Genomic DNA, 17,849 nt, shown 5'->3' with positions numbered 1-17,849 from the left:
TGTGAGTTGCAACAACGCTATAGACCTCTAGGATGTCTCCACTGCACACACTCTCTCAAGGATTTGGACAAAGATCATCCATTCTCTCCACATGAGATGGGAAAGGCTATAGGATGGCTTTGAAAGGATCACAAAGAGAGATACCTTCTTGTGGACTTGGGACACCGGCACTTTTTTTGCCTTACTATTATAGCCCTTTAGATTTGTTGTCCACACAACCATTGTATTTAGAATGTACTTGGCTATTGTCTACAAGTTTCTTTGTACTCTGTATTTTATCTCAGCAAAAAGTATTCCTAGGTTTTATTAATAGAAATTTCCTTTTTCTTTCTTTAAAAAAAGAGCCGACCTCCTGTCCCAAAAATAGACACTCACTTCATAGGAACCAGGACTCTATCCACAAGCTTTCAAGAGAAGAACCAAGATCTCATCCAAAATGTGGACACCACCCTCCCTAGAAGTGGCATCTTCAGTCTATTCAAGATTTCATACCTTCAAGTGCCATATCTTTGGAACTTGCAGCCACAAAACTACAAGTGGCCAACTAATGCCACATGCATGTAGATTAGAATGTCTTTCTCGGGCCTCAAATAGTTAGACTAAGGCCAAATGAATGTGAAAGACCCCTTAGAGAATATGCATACGATTAAGGCTATAAATCCTCACTATTTTTTTTTTTTCTTTTTTTGGCCATTTCATTTCCTTAGCTAAAACAAAAATGAGCTACCTACTTTTTCCCTAGCAAGGTTTTCCCCCCCAAGAAAAGAAGTTTCTTTTTTTTTTTTTTGAGAAAGGAAAATCCTATCAATAAGTCTCCTTGAGACAATGCATCCCAATGCAAAGTACAGTATACAAATAGTCATGTAAGGGACTTCGAAAAAAAAACACACACGCACGCACGCACAACAAAGGGAAAAGTCTATTACAATATCTCAATAAATAACAAATCAAGAGGTCTTTAAATCCAAAACCATACATGGCTGATAGTGAAAGAGCATGCCAGAATCCCAAGTCCTGAGAAAAGCATCTCAGCCTCCTCATAATCTTCAAGCTGCTCTATATGCTCTCCCATCTCCACAGAGAGTATGGACAATCTTTGTCCAAATCCTTAAGTTTTTGCAGTTGATATATCCAATAGATCTACCGCATGGTTGCATTCAGTGGCTCATATATACCAACCAATGATGCTTTCCATCTATGACAGTATCCTTGAGTCCACTGTTTGCGAAAAATCGGGTGTAGCAATCCTTCTCACAAGCTGACAAGGTAAGCAGATATCTCTATACATCTATGTCTACAAGCTGGGCCTCTATATGTGACCCAAGCACTGTCCCCCATGTCACAATCATAGACTTTGCTGTGCCATGAAAGACCATCCTAAGGGCTCTCCTCCAATGTAGTGCCTTTGTGTCTCATTGCATCTAAAACAAGGAACAAGATCTTTGTTGTTATCAAGCCATGTATCAACACTAAACATCTATGTGATAATGATATGCCCTCTATAGTCCAATACACAGGTGCCGCTAGCATCACTCTTATCATCCTTGTTTGGATCCTCCTCCCCAATCTAGTGGTGTATCCAAAAAAGGATATATCCATAGGTGTCTTTGCAAATGGATCTCTCCATACCAACTTTCCAAGATCCAAACGCAGTCTCTGACGGAACCTAAGGCTTATCACAATGGACCACAAGCCTAATCCTCTGGCAGGAGCAATTAATAGACTCCAACTGATCAAGATCCTCTCTCTTGAGTCTACCATCATCATGTACAAAGATGGTAAGCACTCTCCGCTAATAGCCATCACTACCAGAAGAATGTCTCCTCTGGTGAAGAGCACAATGCTGTGTGAAAAGTGTCCGTGTCAGTCCACTGTGGGGATACCACCTCTGTAATGTTCTCCACCACGTCTCTAGCCCCTCTGATCCTGCAAAGCCTCTGTCTCTATGGCTAAGCAGAAATGCAAACCACCCTACCACTGTACGAGCTATCTGTGAATAGAACCTCCACCAAGATAGATTTGTCCTGTCTGATGGTATGGGCTCTCAACCTTGAGTAACTGTTGAAGAAAAGTGAGAGTCTGAGCCTTTTTTCAACACTGGCTGGGCTGATCTGGTCAAGTCTTGTAGGTACTGATCTCCAACCCCGGATAATAGCTGTAAGAAATCTGACATCAAAACCATTCCCTAGCCCTGTAGCAGGGATGTGCTGATATATCTAGTGGATGCCAGGCTGCCATGGTCCTCCATCACCAGGAACGATAGTCTAATCTGCACAGTAACTCCTTCCACAGCTCCTGGCTTGGAAGAAGGAAGGGCTCTCATAATCAGCTTTACCACAGAGGTCTGCTCTGACTATCTGGGTCAATAATCAGTGAACCACCCCTAGATCTGAGCTGAAGAGATTATTGACCCACCCCTAGATCTGAGCTGAAGATTAACATCCCAGGCTACTTCCATATCCACCTTTTGCCGAGAGTTCCATTAGCCATTCTGTACATTCATTTCCAACTAGTGAAAAAATGCTTTTACCTTTCTTTATATGCCTGCCTTCTAGCCACCTCCCTTTTGGACCAACCTTCCCCATACACACTTTTTCTTCTGGAGTTCCCATTGCCATTTTTTCCACTGAACCTCCAACTGGTGGCCCTATTTGATAGCCTCCACGAATCTCATCCCCAAGCAAAGGTCTTCATTGTTCTAGGAGCCCACTTAGGATCCAGTCATGCACATCAGTTTGCGGTCTCAAAAAACAATAATAATAATAATGCCCATGAAGGAGCACCTTTTGCATGACACAGCTTTATGACCAACATATAAATCCTATTGGAAATTTTGGAAAATGCAAGAAAGAAAGCTTCAATAAAATTACAAATAGAGAGGTAAAATGCATCTAATGAAGAGACTTATGGGTGAAGCAAGTATTAAAGCTGACATTTGATGTGTCTTTAGAATGCACTCGAAGAATAAGTATCAAACCTGATATGGAAGCTGCATATGCAGCTACCTTTCTGAGGCAAGTCTCCAAAGCAGGTATAGAAATATTACTTCGAGGGATTTTACGTCGATGATCATAACTCTGAACGACAGCCAAACCAACACTAATCTCGATATCATTTGCTGATGATTGAGAAAGTTCTTCGGCCCTAGAAACATAATCTGCAGAATAATGCAAACTAGATTAGACTCTTCAGGGCTTACAAGCTGCCTGAGGTGCATTGCATTTCACATATCCCTTTCCCTTGAATTCCAAATGTTTAAAAATTGAAGTCCCTGCATACTTTGTAATGGTCATACAAATGTTTAATTTTCCATCTACCACACTATTGTTCAACGTCTGATTGATGCAATCCATGAGCCATAATTTTATCATACTTGTATGATTGCTAATGCAGACGTATGAAAAACGTACGAAAACTGGAGTATGATATCCTATTTCAGACTCGACCACATTTGGGGACAGAAATGACTTTAAAAAACACCAAAACTTGATAATTTAATTAAAAAAAGGTGTTGTGTGTGAAATTAGGGCAACATATGATTCAGCCCCAAGACCTGAATCATATTCCAATCATACTTTCATACCCGTTTGCATATGACGTATGATTGCTGTATGGAAAAACTATGCCATGAGCTTTATCCTAAATCAGACGCTCTTGAAGCACTTGTCCTTTTACAACTATGTTCAAACAGGAAGCTCCTGACAACTGAGCCAGCTAGATCTCTGGTGCCTTTTCAATAAGGCTGTATATCAAATCTCCACCAATACATCTCCAGGAAGATGTAACAAACCTCACTGAATTATTTTACTTTAAGCACAATGCCTATCTAGATGCCTTCTCCGATCTTAATCACTCCAATGCTGCCAAGTGCTTTCCAATCAGGGAGCTCTGGGGAATGTTATTGGCTTGGTAAAGTTACCATAGAGAACCTTCAGAACAATCACTCCAGAAAGCAGAATAAGCATGAAGAATGAGATGGACTAGTGTGGCATGTTGATAGAGTTGTGATGGTTAACCTTGGACGCATAGACAATAGTATGATTGACCAAAGATAGATTCTTTTTGCTTTCTTATTAAATATATGAATGGAATCTTGCATTTTAAATAATAAGGTCCTAGTAGAGCCAAGGACATTTAAGTTACCATCAAGTGTAAGAAGATGAAGGTCCCCAACATGTAAATCTCCCGCTGCATGAGCACTAGCATATGCTTCTTGGACATTTTTCGAGAGCCTGTCCAATGCAGCGAACATTCCTCCACTTCCCCATCTACCAGAGTTATCAACAACACTGCACGCCAGATATCCATAATGCCAATATCTCTCAGTTGTACATTTTCAATTACATGTTGCCAAGAAATGATAAGAACTATGGAGAGTTTGGAGAACAAAACATAATTGCTGACCTTAAAATTACTGCAGCCTCATGAGAACTGACTGATGGATTTGTACAGTCTCCAAACACAAAATGAATATATGAGCCATTACTATCAGATATTTTTTTGTTTTCAACCTCACCTGGATCAGGCAGGGCCTTTGATCTGTAACCAAGGCTTTCCCATTTTGCAGTTTTTCTCTGTTCAGCCTTTAATTTTTTGGCAGCATCAGAACTTTCTCGCATCATGTCCCTTCCAGCATCCAAATGCCCCTTCCTCTTTTGCCTTGCCTCCAAATCTTGATCAGAAATTTCCCCTAGCTTTTGTATCCACGTACTTAGAATCCTTTGGTCTTCTTGTGCAGAGATATTCAGTTCATCTTCATCTTTTCTCTTTTTCATGGAAAAATCTTCACCTTCAAAACTGTAAATATTTTCTTCCAAGTCTTCATGAAAGAGAGAACCATCATCCTTTGATGCACACAACACCTGTTTGTTTCGCTGTTTAAGTGCTTCACTTACCAAGGATTCAATTTGGGCCTGTGCTTCATTCTCTGATCTACTTATGACTGTTGAGTCCAGTTTATGCAGGCCAAAAATAATCATAGACTGCAGATCACTGGGATTTTGGTTACTAAGGGAATCAGGTTCATGATCTGAGTCAGGATGTCCAATGATAGCATTAGTCAGCTTCAACTTCTTCTTCGCTCTACTTAAAATAACCTGCACAAGATTCCTTTCAGCATTCTGACTTATAAACAAGGAATCACACAACACTTCTGCATAAAACCAATATATTAGAAGAGATTATGCACGCACTTCATCAATTGTATTTTTGGCAACTAAGTTGATGGCCAACACTGGTTGAGTTTGGCCGATGCGGTGTGCCCGTTGCAATGCCTGCTTGTCAGCTTGAGGATTCCAATCCTGCTCATAGAAGATGACCTGTAATCACAATCTTCATGTCAAAATTCATCCATTAAATTAATGGAGAAAACTACTTTTTTCTATGCAATATGCCAAACGCAGATTTTGTGAGATTGCCTAATTTGTTTCTCCTTTACATGTTCATGGTAAAAAGTGTGGTTAATTAAATTAGCAAAAGAAACCAACAAGAATATAAGGATTCAGAAGCATGGCTGGAGATGATGAGTGGAGTTAGATTATATCAAAAGCAATGCCTTGCAAGATGGTCTCCAGGGGATAGGAAACAAATTCAAGGGGAAAAACCTGGCTGGTGCAAGATGCAGGATGATACTTGCTTGGAGCCTGAAGCACTACTTCTATGAGATTTCTGCTGATGGAAGCTAATTTCGAGCCTCATTGGCATCTGGACAACAAGATGCAGTAAGACAGAGCATTAGTATACCATGACCTATGAGACACTCGTGTTTGGACACAGATTATTCATACCCTTGGAGGTAAATGGAAGAGTATACAGGGTGACTAAAAGTGTATGAAGAGGCAAAAAGAGGCCTTTCTATCCACTTGAAATGGCAGAAGAGATAATGATTAGTATGGTATCTAACCTAACATTGCTACCTGGATCAAAAGCCCTTAAGTATACTATCACCTACAAGACATCATGCTTGGACACAGATTATTCATACCTTTAGAAAATGAACAAGTTTACAGGGTGACTTAGAGTGTATGAGGAGGCACCAAGCAGCCTTTCCTGCCAGTTGGGATGGCAGAGGAGATAATAATTAGTATGGTATCTGTTATCCTACCATTTCTACGTCGATCAGGAGAGTTTTAAGAATGCATGCAACCTATTCAGTTACTTTGTGAAACAATCATGATCAAGCATGCATCTGGTGGGAGCGTCACACTACCCCTGAGCATTTCGGAGGGGATGCTCTATTGAGTCTATGTTGTAACCACTGATCTTGCATTGCATTGTTACAAGATATGTGCATTGCTCAACAGCCCTGGGTATTTTAGCCATAAAATCCTGAGCAAAGTTTGGTAAAAGCCAATATGCAAGAATTTTCTGGGATATGATTGGTGCATAGAAGCGGAAAACACCCTGAAACACCTCTTGGAGGTGCCCAAAACTCCAGAACTATTTGCGAAATGTCTGAAACAGGTTTTTATCTGCAACTGGGATTTGGAATGTCAAGTGGCAAAATTCTGGAAATGATATGGGTATGGGCTATGATAGGCCTATACTTGCTATCCCTTCAAGACACCCATACTCGTTTGGTTTTCCTCCCTTTACATATCTCCCCTTCTTCCCATCTTCTCTCCCGCACCTTAATAACATGGCATTTCTATTTCCTTCTTCTAAAACATTGCGATTTCCATTTCCATTTATGTTTCAGTTTTGGAGTTTCCCTGGACTATGGTTGGTGTCATCCAGGAAGATACATCCAATACATAGTAGCCCTAGGCAATATACCAATGGCAAGTAGCCAGACAGGATAATCTTCCAACCTTGGCAGTTAGATGAGCTGTGGTCTGCTTGACATCATTACGCTTACTGAGACAGCAATTGCAGCTTAATGTAATGTCAGTTCAAGGTAAGCATTGGGTCACCAAGAAAGTGGATAGAGTTCAGAAACTGAAAGTCAAGTGTGTTTGGTAGAAGACTATACTTATGATTCATGAAAGGATGGACATCAAAATCTCGTTTAAAAGCAAGATTCTTCTTTGGAGAGTTATGATTGGGGACGTCCTTTGCACATCAGCTCACCTTCAGGCTTCAAGTATCATATTGCTAGGATTCAGGATCCTACCTAGACAAAGATAGTTTATTTAGATGGTTAACAGTGGCCTTCCATAGGCGACCTTACTCCAAGGTCACTATTAGTGTTTAGATGCAGCTTGCATGTCCTGGAGGTATATCTTGATCTTTCTAATATATAGAATAAATGTATTTTTTTTCAAAAAGAACTTGGCAAGAAGAAAGAAAGTTCTCTTAACATCCTCTTAACCACCATTAAGGTGCAATGGACCAACAAACATATCAACTTTTATCATTAACTCCACTTTGAGTGTGCCTAAAAGGCACTTACAAACCATGAAAATGCCCATAAACTCTGAAAAATTGAATTGTACATAAACATACATACATACTATGCACCGATGATGCTTAACATAATCCACGTTAAGTTTATGTGAATTTCACCAAACTAGCATCTTGATTCTCATACAATCCCCACACAGACTTCAGCAAGTTGCCAAATATCCTTTTCAAGTTCCCATTACACTTACCAATAGGAAACATATGCTTCCCATGAGCAATCAAAAATGATTTCAAACCTTATTCTATCATGACACTAGAGGGAAATTAATGTGCTCTTTACATCTAATACAGCTCAAACATAATAGACTTTGCAGAAAACATGAAGAGGACAGTTAAGTACAGTGTCTGCTGCTGTCAGGTTCAGCCCAACACCACCAGCTCTGGTGGTCAGTAAGAACACAAAGGGGCTGTCTGACCCTCCAAAATCTTCCTTGGCTGCAGTATCTTTTGCCATACTAGCATTGAATTTACGAGCTGACGCAAACCTTTCTTCAGCCCGTACAGAACCATCTAGCCGTTCATATGAGTAATGGCGAAACTCTAGGTAATCCTGTACCAGCAGCCATGACACAACAGAAAACTTGGCATCTGTGTACGAGCTGAATTCAACTAATCCTACTATTATTTTCAGACAAACAGATCGATAACGATGTTTGCTGTGAAAAAAAATCATTGTTAAGCTTACTGAGCAAAGCCATAAGGGCAAAGGCAATAAGCTGAGAGCAGGAAACCTGGAGAATGTCTAATGTGCGTGACATTTGAGCAAACACCAAAACTTTATGTTTCTCAGCAAACAAGTTTTCAAGTAGCAAGTCCAGCACCTTTAACTTCCCACTTGCCTGGAAGTTCAAATATCTTAATCAATCACATTGCAACCCACTGTAAATTGGAAAAAGCACTCAGTTCCAAATAACAGTGTTACACTACCTGAACCAAATGCTCTCCCTCTTCAAACGGTTCAGGCTCGACTCCATCAAACAGATAAGGATGACTGCAAGCTTTCCTTAATTGTACAATCTACAGTGAATATTACAAGTTTAGAAATTATACCATCACAAAACTCCTTTCAGCAGAGCTGATATGATGGCAATAGTGCTTAAACATTCAAGCAACTTGTGGCATAAGCATGAGGCTTCTGAATGATGGTTATAGCTCTGTTCTGGCAAAGTGCAAAGTGAGGCTTGTTCCTGATATTTTTAACATTTTTAACACAACTGTCTCTACCTTTTTTGAACGGGATGTAAGAGCAATACCTTCTAATAAAACCATATTTTTGCATAAAGGCACATTTCAGTAAGAGCACTCACGATGTTTTGTAGTGATTGGGATGATGTTCCAGTCTTGGCCATAATCTGGGGCAACTCTTTCTTAAGTATACACAGATAAATTTGTTTCTGCATCGGCATTAAGCTTGCAAGCCTTCACAGATCCCAAAAAATTATATCAAATTGCAGAGAAAACATCAGCAAGGGACGGGATGTTCACATCAAATGATTCAGAAAGCAAGCTCACAATGTCACTTCTGACAGCGAGGGTAGCACAAGTGTCTTGTTGGACACCAAAGCAGCTTTAGTTCGACGAAGCATAAAAGCATTTATGATACTTTTCAGAAGTTTCAGTTGCCCTATTCCTTCTGCATCTATGCCTGCAAGCAGAACATTGAAAATATTTTTCTTTTATGACTCACACATTGAACTTTTTGTGAAGTGCGAAGCTTTGCTTGAAAGCCTCAATATTGGCATTGTCTGTCATAAGTAATGTCTAATTCGTTTCCACCTAAAACCTGGCAATGCAAATGAGTCCTATATGAAGCATTTACATGAAGAATACCCCCAGTCAAGTTTAGGAACTTATCAAAAGAATGATCTCTCCATATCTGACATTAGTGGGGCCTTTCTATATGTACTGATTATCCAAACTCAGTAGCTTTACCCCTTCTTTCACGAAAAGGTTTCAAAGACAAGAAAATTCTACTGATAATAGCTCCAAGAAAATCCCCACGAGGTTAGACATGAAGTACAAAGAACCTTCTAGAGAGTAGCTAAGTACATCACAAATATAACGGTTGCGTGAACCAATGTGGTGCACAATAATGCCATACCATCTCAGGGGCTGTGTGAAAGAAGGTGCTGGTCCCCAGAGTCCTACATCTGCAAGAAGGCGTAGAATCTCTGCATTGGAGCTATCCTAGAGATTTGAAGTGTCACTGTACCTTGCAGTCCAAATGTACCCAGTAATAATACTAGAAATCAGCTCCAATCTATGATAGTGTCCCTGGGTCCACTATGCCTGCAAGTAATCAGGAGTGGGGATCCTCCTCAGAAGGTGACCAATGAGGAGAAAGGAGTGGCTCTCCCAGAAAACCTCATACCACATGTTGGTTCTTTGTTTGTAACTATCTAAAAGCATCTTGTGAACTCTCTCTAATCCAAGCTCTCACTAAAGGTGACCATCCTCCTCAAACGTGAAAGCGAATGATCCTATCTCTGCTAGTAGCAATGACCCCAAGGAGGATGTCCCCTCTGGAGATTAATCAAGCTATGAGAATTGGTTGTACTGTAATTTGTCCTCCACTCGTGAGGTACTCCTCTCACAGCCTCTATCATAGCTCTAGCTCCCTTAAGGCCCTATAGTCTCTGCCTCTGGTCTCTTGCAGTAGCTCATAAAATGCATACCAATCTCCAACTGAGTCAGCAACCTGTATACAGAACCTCTCCCAGAATAGGTAAGTCCTCTGTCCAATGGTGTGGCCCAACTCTAATTGCAATCACAAATAGAAATTGAAGAGAAGTGGCTGCCTCCTCTTCCCTTTTACTGTGGTCGGTGGTAGCTAGTGGATGCTAGATGAAATGCATATCCATGCTCTAATGGTAGCAGCTGCAAATCTAACCTCAAAACATAGGAAGTGATGCACTACATGCTCATGAGAAGAATAAAGTTGACATCCACCATTCTCCCTAGATATCTTCTATTTCAAGAAAAGAAGAAATTCTGTTAATAGCACCTCCAAGAAAATTCCCATTGAGGTAAGATACAAGTACAAAGAACTTTGTATAGAGTAGCTAAGTACATAAATACAATGGTTATTTACATAAGCAATCTAGTGTGCCATAATGCTAGACCATCTGAGGGGCTGTGTGAAAGGTGTTGGAGTCCAAGGTACGTTAGTAGGAGTCCCTCCTCATCCTCATCCTCTCAGAGCCACCATGCAACCTCTCCCATCTCTCACATAGAGTATGGATGATCTCTATCCAAATCCTCAAAAGAGTTTGCACCCCACACCCCACATGTACCAGGCACTAATACTAAGGTCTACTGTGTCTATGAATAATCAGGAGTGGGGATCCTACTCTCACAGATGATCTGCAACAAACCATTAGTACCAAATGACATCATTAGAGCAGAGTTTGCAGCACCACCTATGACGACAGAGGCCCTCTTTGAGACAAAGAGCTTTATATACAGAGTACCAGGTATACATCCAGACAAATTGCCTGGGAGACTTTTCGAGGCTTTGAGGCAGCTAGCACTAAGCACAAGCAAGATATGGGAGCTCATGGTATGCACAGTTAGAGCAATGGCTCATGGGATATCGGATCACCATGGACCACCTCCCCTCCTTCCAACATGACTTTGACTCCCCCTCCTTACACCTCTCTCACACTAAGAGAAACCTGGTCATGCGACAAGATATCTATCAATTGCACATATAGCATGATGGATCTCATCCTAATAGCCCCTCCCCTTGAAGATGTCATACTACATGGACCACATTATGAGGACTACAGCAAATCCTTCCATTGAGAGACTCGGATACCTAAACATTACATGCCACACGAGATGCAAATAGCCATTGGCCAAGTCAGGGTCTCTTCTCACCAACTCATGATCGATATAGTGATAGCAACCCACATCCCTAGAGCCGAGAGGATTTGCAAAAAATGCTAGAAGGAGGTCAAGACTGAGGAGCACTACCCCGTTTTTTGGTATCTCTATATGAGCATTGTATTGCTAGGAGGAGGTTAAGAGTGAGAAGCACTACCCCTTTTCTGGGGATCTCTATATGAGCATTGTATTGCACATCACTTCACAATTTTCCGTGCACTGTATATCATCACTTACCACTTGCACATCACACTTTGATATCTAGTGACTACTACAATTCGAGCTCACGTGTGCCTAGCAGGCTGTGGAGGATGAAGCTCCATAATAGACAGAGAAAGAAAGAAAGATATATTAACGTCTACATAAGGCCAATGTGGCCTATGAGACAATCCAGAGTACATCCATGTCTTATCTCATCTCATCAGTAAGGTAAAGATATTATCTCAGCTATGATGCGGTCCCTAGCTGCTTCACTGATATGCCTGGTGGTGGGTCTGCAGTGTCTCATGATAATGGCTCTAATCCGACTGTGATGTAGCCTCCTCAGACGTGGTCCTGGTAGATGGGGTCGTCATGCTCGACGAAGGGAAATGGCTCTATCCAATGTGACTCCACAGTGTGGCCTGTAAGGTGTCTGGTGGGCTGGCTCTGTCTCTGCTAGGCTTGTAGTGTCAATAGGGTCGGCTCTGTAGAAGAAGTCTGTCACTGCTCTCTGTGTGTGTCCCTCTAGGTGAGCTGGCCTCTTGTTTCGCAATAGTGCAGTTCGGCGCCTCTTGAGCTCCAGGAGGAAGAGACCTAGGCATCTCTGGTCCTCGTACTCCATGACGCGACAAAGGGGTCCAAATCCGTCCTGGAAGAGGCAATGGTACCGTCCTCATATGTCATAGTATACTGTGCATCTGTATATGTAGTGCTCCTCCGTCTCAGGCTCTCGACCACAAAGCTAGCAAGTCCTATCCTCTGCTAGGGTGTTTGTCCATCTGCCTGTCTCCATCTGGAGCCTATGTGAGGAGATGTGAATCTGTCCAATAGCAATCCGTACGCTATGGGAGAGATGGGTGCCCATATATGCTGGCCGAATAGTGAAACCATCATCAGAGAGGCACAAGAAATGACTCCTGTAGAACTCCATCCTCGATCCTAGAGAGAGTGGTGGGTGGATCCATGTCCTTGACATCTCAATCCTCAAGATATCAGCTCTGATCACCTAGTTCAACTCTGATCGGCTGAGATAAGTGTAGGGTAGTCAAGCCTATAATCCAAAGGTGGAAGACGGTGAATCTCCAAAACATGTAGGCTCATCCAAATAGCCATCTGTTAAAACCAACAGTTCTTCTCGCCTCTTGTTGCTAGTTGTCTAGATGAGGTTAGTGCCAATGTAGAGTATCTATGGCGTGGAAGTTCCCATAGTCTATGCCAAAAGGTCACTGCCCTGAACAGTACCTCCATGACTATGGGTGTTGCCCCTAGCTTTGCTCTGACAATGGGGTGTGGAGTGGAGGGCTTACTCCTAATCATGCGTGCTATCATCATGATCAATGGCCTTTCCATGCTATACCAGCCATCATAATAATCCCTCTCTACTCCAATCTGATCACAGTGAGTGGGCTAAGGTGCCTATGGTACAAGCTGCAACCCCATACCTCTACTCCATATAGTAATGTAGGTGTGACTAGGGTGTCAAACAACCAAAGTTTGGTGTGGGGCTCCTGGAATTGTATGTGAGCACATTGACTCTCCAGTGCCCCTAGTGTTGCATATCCACGTGCCAGACGTACCTCTGACGCCCCTCTCAACGACAAAAGTGGGCCAAAGAAAGTGACTCCCATACTTCGGTTGTTGGAGTTTGCCAACACTCTGCTTGGTGATTATGTTCAACATAATCATGAAGTGTTTTCTGACTCTGAAACTGAAGATGTTCTAGAAGCCACGGTGGATCCAAAAAATGTTTTGCGCTCATTCGCAGTGTATTATGAACGTGTTCTTATACTCTTCTTCACTGGTAGGATCCCAGTGCTTTCCTATATTCGCCAGTGGCTGCAAAGTCTACTACAAGGGGAGTGTGTTGAAGAGATTTTTGTTGGGCCCCGAGGCTTTTATGAGGTGCTGTTGAAATCCGAGAAGCATCGTGCCGGTCTGTTGATCAAACTGCCATTGTTCTTTGATCGCCGTTTGGTCCATGTTGTGCCGTGGCACCCAATGGCAGATTTTCAGCGCTTGCTTCAACGCAAATGCCCGTTGTGGGTTGAAGTGGAAAACTGTCCGACTGTCTATTGGCCACTCTTAAAGGATGCCATGGCCGTTGTGGGCACTGTTTTGGTTCCCTCGAGCCTAAGGGCCATGAATTGTAACCGTTTGTGTATGTTATGGAACACTCCTCGGAAAAAGCCTGCTTGGTTATGTCTTAATTGCTCTGGCATGCATCCTTTGCACTTTCATTTGAAATGGGGTAACTTTGCAGGGCATTGTTTTTCGTGTGGAAAATTGGGGCACTTTATGGCCGAATGTCCAGCGAAGCAACCGACTTCAGATGCTGAGCATGTTTTGCTTCCCATGGAAGATATGGTGCTTGATGCTCCGTCGCAGGATGCGACCCAGCGACCTAAAGTTTTGGATAAAGGCAAACAACATGTTTCGGGTTTGGATTCCCGTGACAATGACTGGGTAGATGTACGTGCAAAAAAAGGTAAAAGATTTAATGCTGGCATGGCGGATACTGTGCCTAATGCTTCACAAGATTCCTTGCGTACTTATATGTGCAGGAAAGACATGTTGTCTTCAGAGCACACTACTCATGCTATGGTTTCTTCTGCTCCCCGCAATCAGCCTACTAGGAAAGTATATACGAATGGTCCGAAGGGCCCACCTGCTAAGTTGGCTTTTGATGCTAGAGGTAACGTGATTAACCCATGGGATCGTCGTTATCCCCGTTCCATCCCCAAGACAGTGGATACACCATCTACCTCTAAATCTGGTCGTCAAAACTCTTTTGCCGTGTTAGCTAATTTTTTGGATGAGGGAGTCCTTAACATTCTAGCAGAAAAGGTTAAATCAAGGCAAGCTTTGCCTCGTTCCTAATTCCTTTTTTGAATACACATGAAGATAGCCACGTGGAATGTGCGAGACATTTGTTCTCGCAATAAGCAACATGCAATGTGGAGTTTATTGCATGAGAATCAGTGGGATGTCTTGTGTGCTGTTGAGCACAAGAGTCACGGTGAAGCAGGAAAAGTTGTGGATTGCCATGGGTTTCGCTTGTTTTATGCAGGGACACATGCCATGCATTATTCTGGTGTGCTTATGATTGTACATGAGAAATATCAGCCTGTTCTTATTAAAAATGATCTACATGGTCGTTTTGTGGTGATTGAAGTTTTATTTGAAGGAGAGATCTTATGGTTACTTGGGCTCTATGCTCCAAATGACTCTTTATCCTGCCGGGATCTTTGCAATACTTTGCAGACCTCCTTGTCACTTGAAACACGGGGTTTTTTGATGGGGGATTTCAATATGTGTGTTGATCCTTCATAGTCCACATCAGAGCATTCGGTGATGGGCTTTTCTTTATGGGATGCTGGAAATGAAAGTGTTGCAGCAATATGCCTTATCGGACCATTTTCCTCTACAGCTTGAGATGCTTGTACAACCCATTGCACCTTTCAAGCAATTTCTGGATAGACTCCCTTTGCGTTTCAACTCGTCTTATTTGAAGCATTCAATCTTTCAGGGTTATAAACAGCAATTGATTGATAGATCTTTATTGGACTTATCCTCTGAGGGCAATGCTTCTTTTGAACGATTGCTCTCTAATGTGCAGCGGGTTGTTCTGTAGTATGGGATCCATCATGCCTCTCTTTGTCCGCGGCGTCGACAAGCAGCGGAGGAATTACTGGCTTTGGTTTGTTCTCTACTGGTGGAGACTCCAGATGATGTATTTCTGCTGCCATTGGCCATGCATTTGGCTGATCTTATTAAAGAGTTTTAGTTGAAATCTTATCAGCAGGCCAAATTGCAAAATTTGACTGAGAATTTACAAGATAGTGCTTGTCAGACTCATAAGTTCTTTCGAGCTCTCCATGCATCTCCTGCTCAAGAGAATATGACTAGACTCCAGGATGCAAAAGGGCAAATGGTCATTGATCCTCAGACTATTGTGAATATGTGTAGGAATTATTTTCTAGACCTTCTTGGTTCTACTCCTTCACCTTCTGACCAAATTACTCATGCCTGCTCAGTTTTCTATGATTTGGTCCGCAATCAAGTTCCACATGACATGCAAACTACTTTGGAGACAGATATTCATGAGGCGGACGTTATGGATGTTTTGTTACATTTGCCCAAGGATAAAAGTCCCGGTTGGGATGGTCTCACCAATGAATTCTTTGAGGTTTTTGCTACCCGACTGGTGAAACCATTGACGGCTATGTTTCAGCAGGTTTGGGAAACAAGGTTCATGCCTTCCTTATGGAAAGGACTTATCAAACTGCTTCCAAAACTTCCTTCGCCGTCTATGTTAAAACATTGGCAACCAATTTCTTTGATGGGTTATATATATAAAATCTTTTCCAAAGTGATGGCGAATCGGCTCCATAAGCATCTTCCTGCCATTGTGCATCCTCTTCAATATAGTTTCATTAAGGGCCGAAACATTCTGCATAATGTCTTAAATGTGCAAATGGCTATTGACTATGCAAGGCACTGTAATCAGGAGGTGGTATTGATTCAATTGGACCTGGAAAAGGCTTTTGATTATTTAGATTGGTCTTTCATTGCAGAACTTATGTCTACTATGGGCTTTGATACTCGCATGCCTCGTTTGATCTACACCATTAGTGCTGCAGCTTCTTCGCGAGTTATGCTGAATGGTGGTGTTACCGAGCCATTTTTCCTTGCACGCTCAGTGAGACAGGGTTGCCCTTTGAGTCCTCTATTTTTTGCCCTTGTGACTCATCCGGTTCTTTCGATGTTATCTCATATGGCAGCTTCTACTCAGTTGGCTGGATTGTCTCTTCCTTTTGGACAGCACTTCATTAGTCAATCCTTGGTTGATGACAGCTTTATGTTTTTGAGTGTGGACAAGGATAATCTTCGCAAAGCATTAGATGTTTGGACTCTCTTTGGTCATGCTTTTGGTCTTCATATCAATGCTTTGAAAATTAGTCATTTTCAGTTGCACGGAGTCAGATTTGCAGTCATCGGACTGGCAGGAATGGTTGTTCCCCGTGGTTCCATTGTCAGGCATCTTGGGTACCCTTTGGGTGTTGATGTTCGGCCAAAGCAACTACTAGAGTGGATTTCACAGAAATTGGCAGCTAAGTTTCTGTATTGGAAGTCACAGGCTTGACCCTTCCATGTTCGCCTCAAAGTGGCTCAGACAATTATGTTGCCAATGCTCACATATTTTTTGCCATTGCTGCCTTGGACTACTACTACATTGAATGCTCTTACTCAGTACATTTGTTTCATGTTATGGAAGGACTCCCTGCATGCAAGCATTTCCTGGATTTCTTGGTCGCATGCATGTACCCCCAAACACATGGGTGGTGGGGCTATTTTGGATGCCGAAACTCATATGCTGGCACTCCGTTGGTCTCTTTTTCGTGCCATGTGCTTGGATCATCACCCATGGGTCTTTATAGCCCGTTATTTTCTTGAGGATCACGGGCTTGTGCATGGTAATACCCAAATTCGGAGCTCCTAGTGGCATGTTCTTAATGCAGACTCTATGTTTTCTAGTCCTTCATCCTCCATGCTTGCTCATTTGGTATATTCCTGGAAATTGGTTCTCCAGAAGGCTTAGTGGCATCCAGCGGAGGACCGCTTAGCTACTAACTCTTTTCAACTGGAATTGTTGGCAGCCTCGCGATTACTTTCTTGGGAAGGTAAACATAAGCTCAGACCAAAATTTAACCGCATGGCACGTTTGGGCTTGACTTCAGTTGTACAGATGCCACCCTTGCCACTCACAATGTGTTGATATTGTTTCCTACAGCCAAGAGGCTTTTCAGGATCCCTCGTGGATACCGTGATTTATGGGGACAGCTTTTAATGGTGCTCCAGAGCAAACAACCCTTTCCTGCCCTTGCTTCCGATCGTCCCTGGCAGGACTGGGACCTTGCAAGCCGGCTGAATTTGGAAAAGGCCTCAGCTAACCAGGTGTATCATCTTCTGATTAAAGATCATCAATGGCTGGTTACTAAAGCTAATACTGTATGGGGATTGTGTAAATCTCAGTCATGGTGGAAGGTAACGGTGATGGAGGACAGGTTGAACAAGACACCTTTCAAATGCAAGGTCTTTCTTTAGGGGGTGATAATTGGTGGTCTTCCTCTTGCTTCAGCCCTTTCCAAGCGTCAAATCTACAACGGCAATTGTTTCTTTTGCACCACCAGTTTGGAATCGGCCCGTCATCAATTTATTCCTTGCCCTCTCGCTAAGAAAATCTGGTCACTCTTGTCAGCGGTTTAGCGAGCAGTGGTTGGTTTCTCGCCAAGCCCTTTTGATTGGGTTTTTGTGCAGCCCAAATACCCCACACCGGCACAGTCGCATATGAAGATCTTGTT

General features: G+C 42.4%; 1 protein-coding gene across 4 annotated transcripts in view; it reads right to left on the bottom strand.

Moving 5' to 3' along the window:
• ASG3 (SNF2 domain-containing protein / helicase domain-containing protein) overlaps positions 1-17,849 on the bottom strand; it is a 164,752-nt gene that overhangs the window by 23,510 nt on the left and 123,393 nt on the right. For 3 of the 4 annotated variants that reach the window (XM_087690912.1, XM_087690913.1, XM_087690914.1), the window contains 9 exons: positions 8,914-9,046; positions 8,709-8,820; positions 8,329-8,418; positions 8,133-8,240; positions 7,742-7,951; positions 5,193-5,318; positions 4,405-5,096; positions 4,144-4,289; positions 2,978-3,157 (listed from right to left, as the gene is read on the bottom strand). In XM_087690912.1, the coding sequence (XP_087547038.1) occupies positions 2,978-3,157; positions 4,144-4,289; positions 4,405-5,096; positions 5,193-5,318; positions 7,742-7,951; positions 8,133-8,240; positions 8,329-8,418; positions 8,709-8,820; positions 8,914-9,046 (1,797 nt within the window). The remainder of the gene's footprint in view (positions 1-2,977; positions 3,158-4,143; positions 4,290-4,404; positions 5,097-5,192; positions 5,319-7,741; positions 7,952-8,132; positions 8,241-8,328; positions 8,419-8,708; positions 8,821-8,913; positions 9,047-17,849) is intronic. The other variant, XM_087690915.1, reaches the window with a different exon arrangement.

This window comes from Lygodium microphyllum, chromosome 13, assembly GCF_053477565.2.
Source record: "Lygodium microphyllum isolate KBCC chromosome 13, Lygodium_microphyllum_v1.1.10, whole genome shotgun sequence".
Lineage (NCBI taxonomy): Eukaryota > Viridiplantae > Streptophyta > Polypodiopsida > Schizaeales > Lygodiaceae > Lygodium > Lygodium microphyllum.
This window is presented reverse-complemented; position numbering and strand designations above follow the sequence as displayed.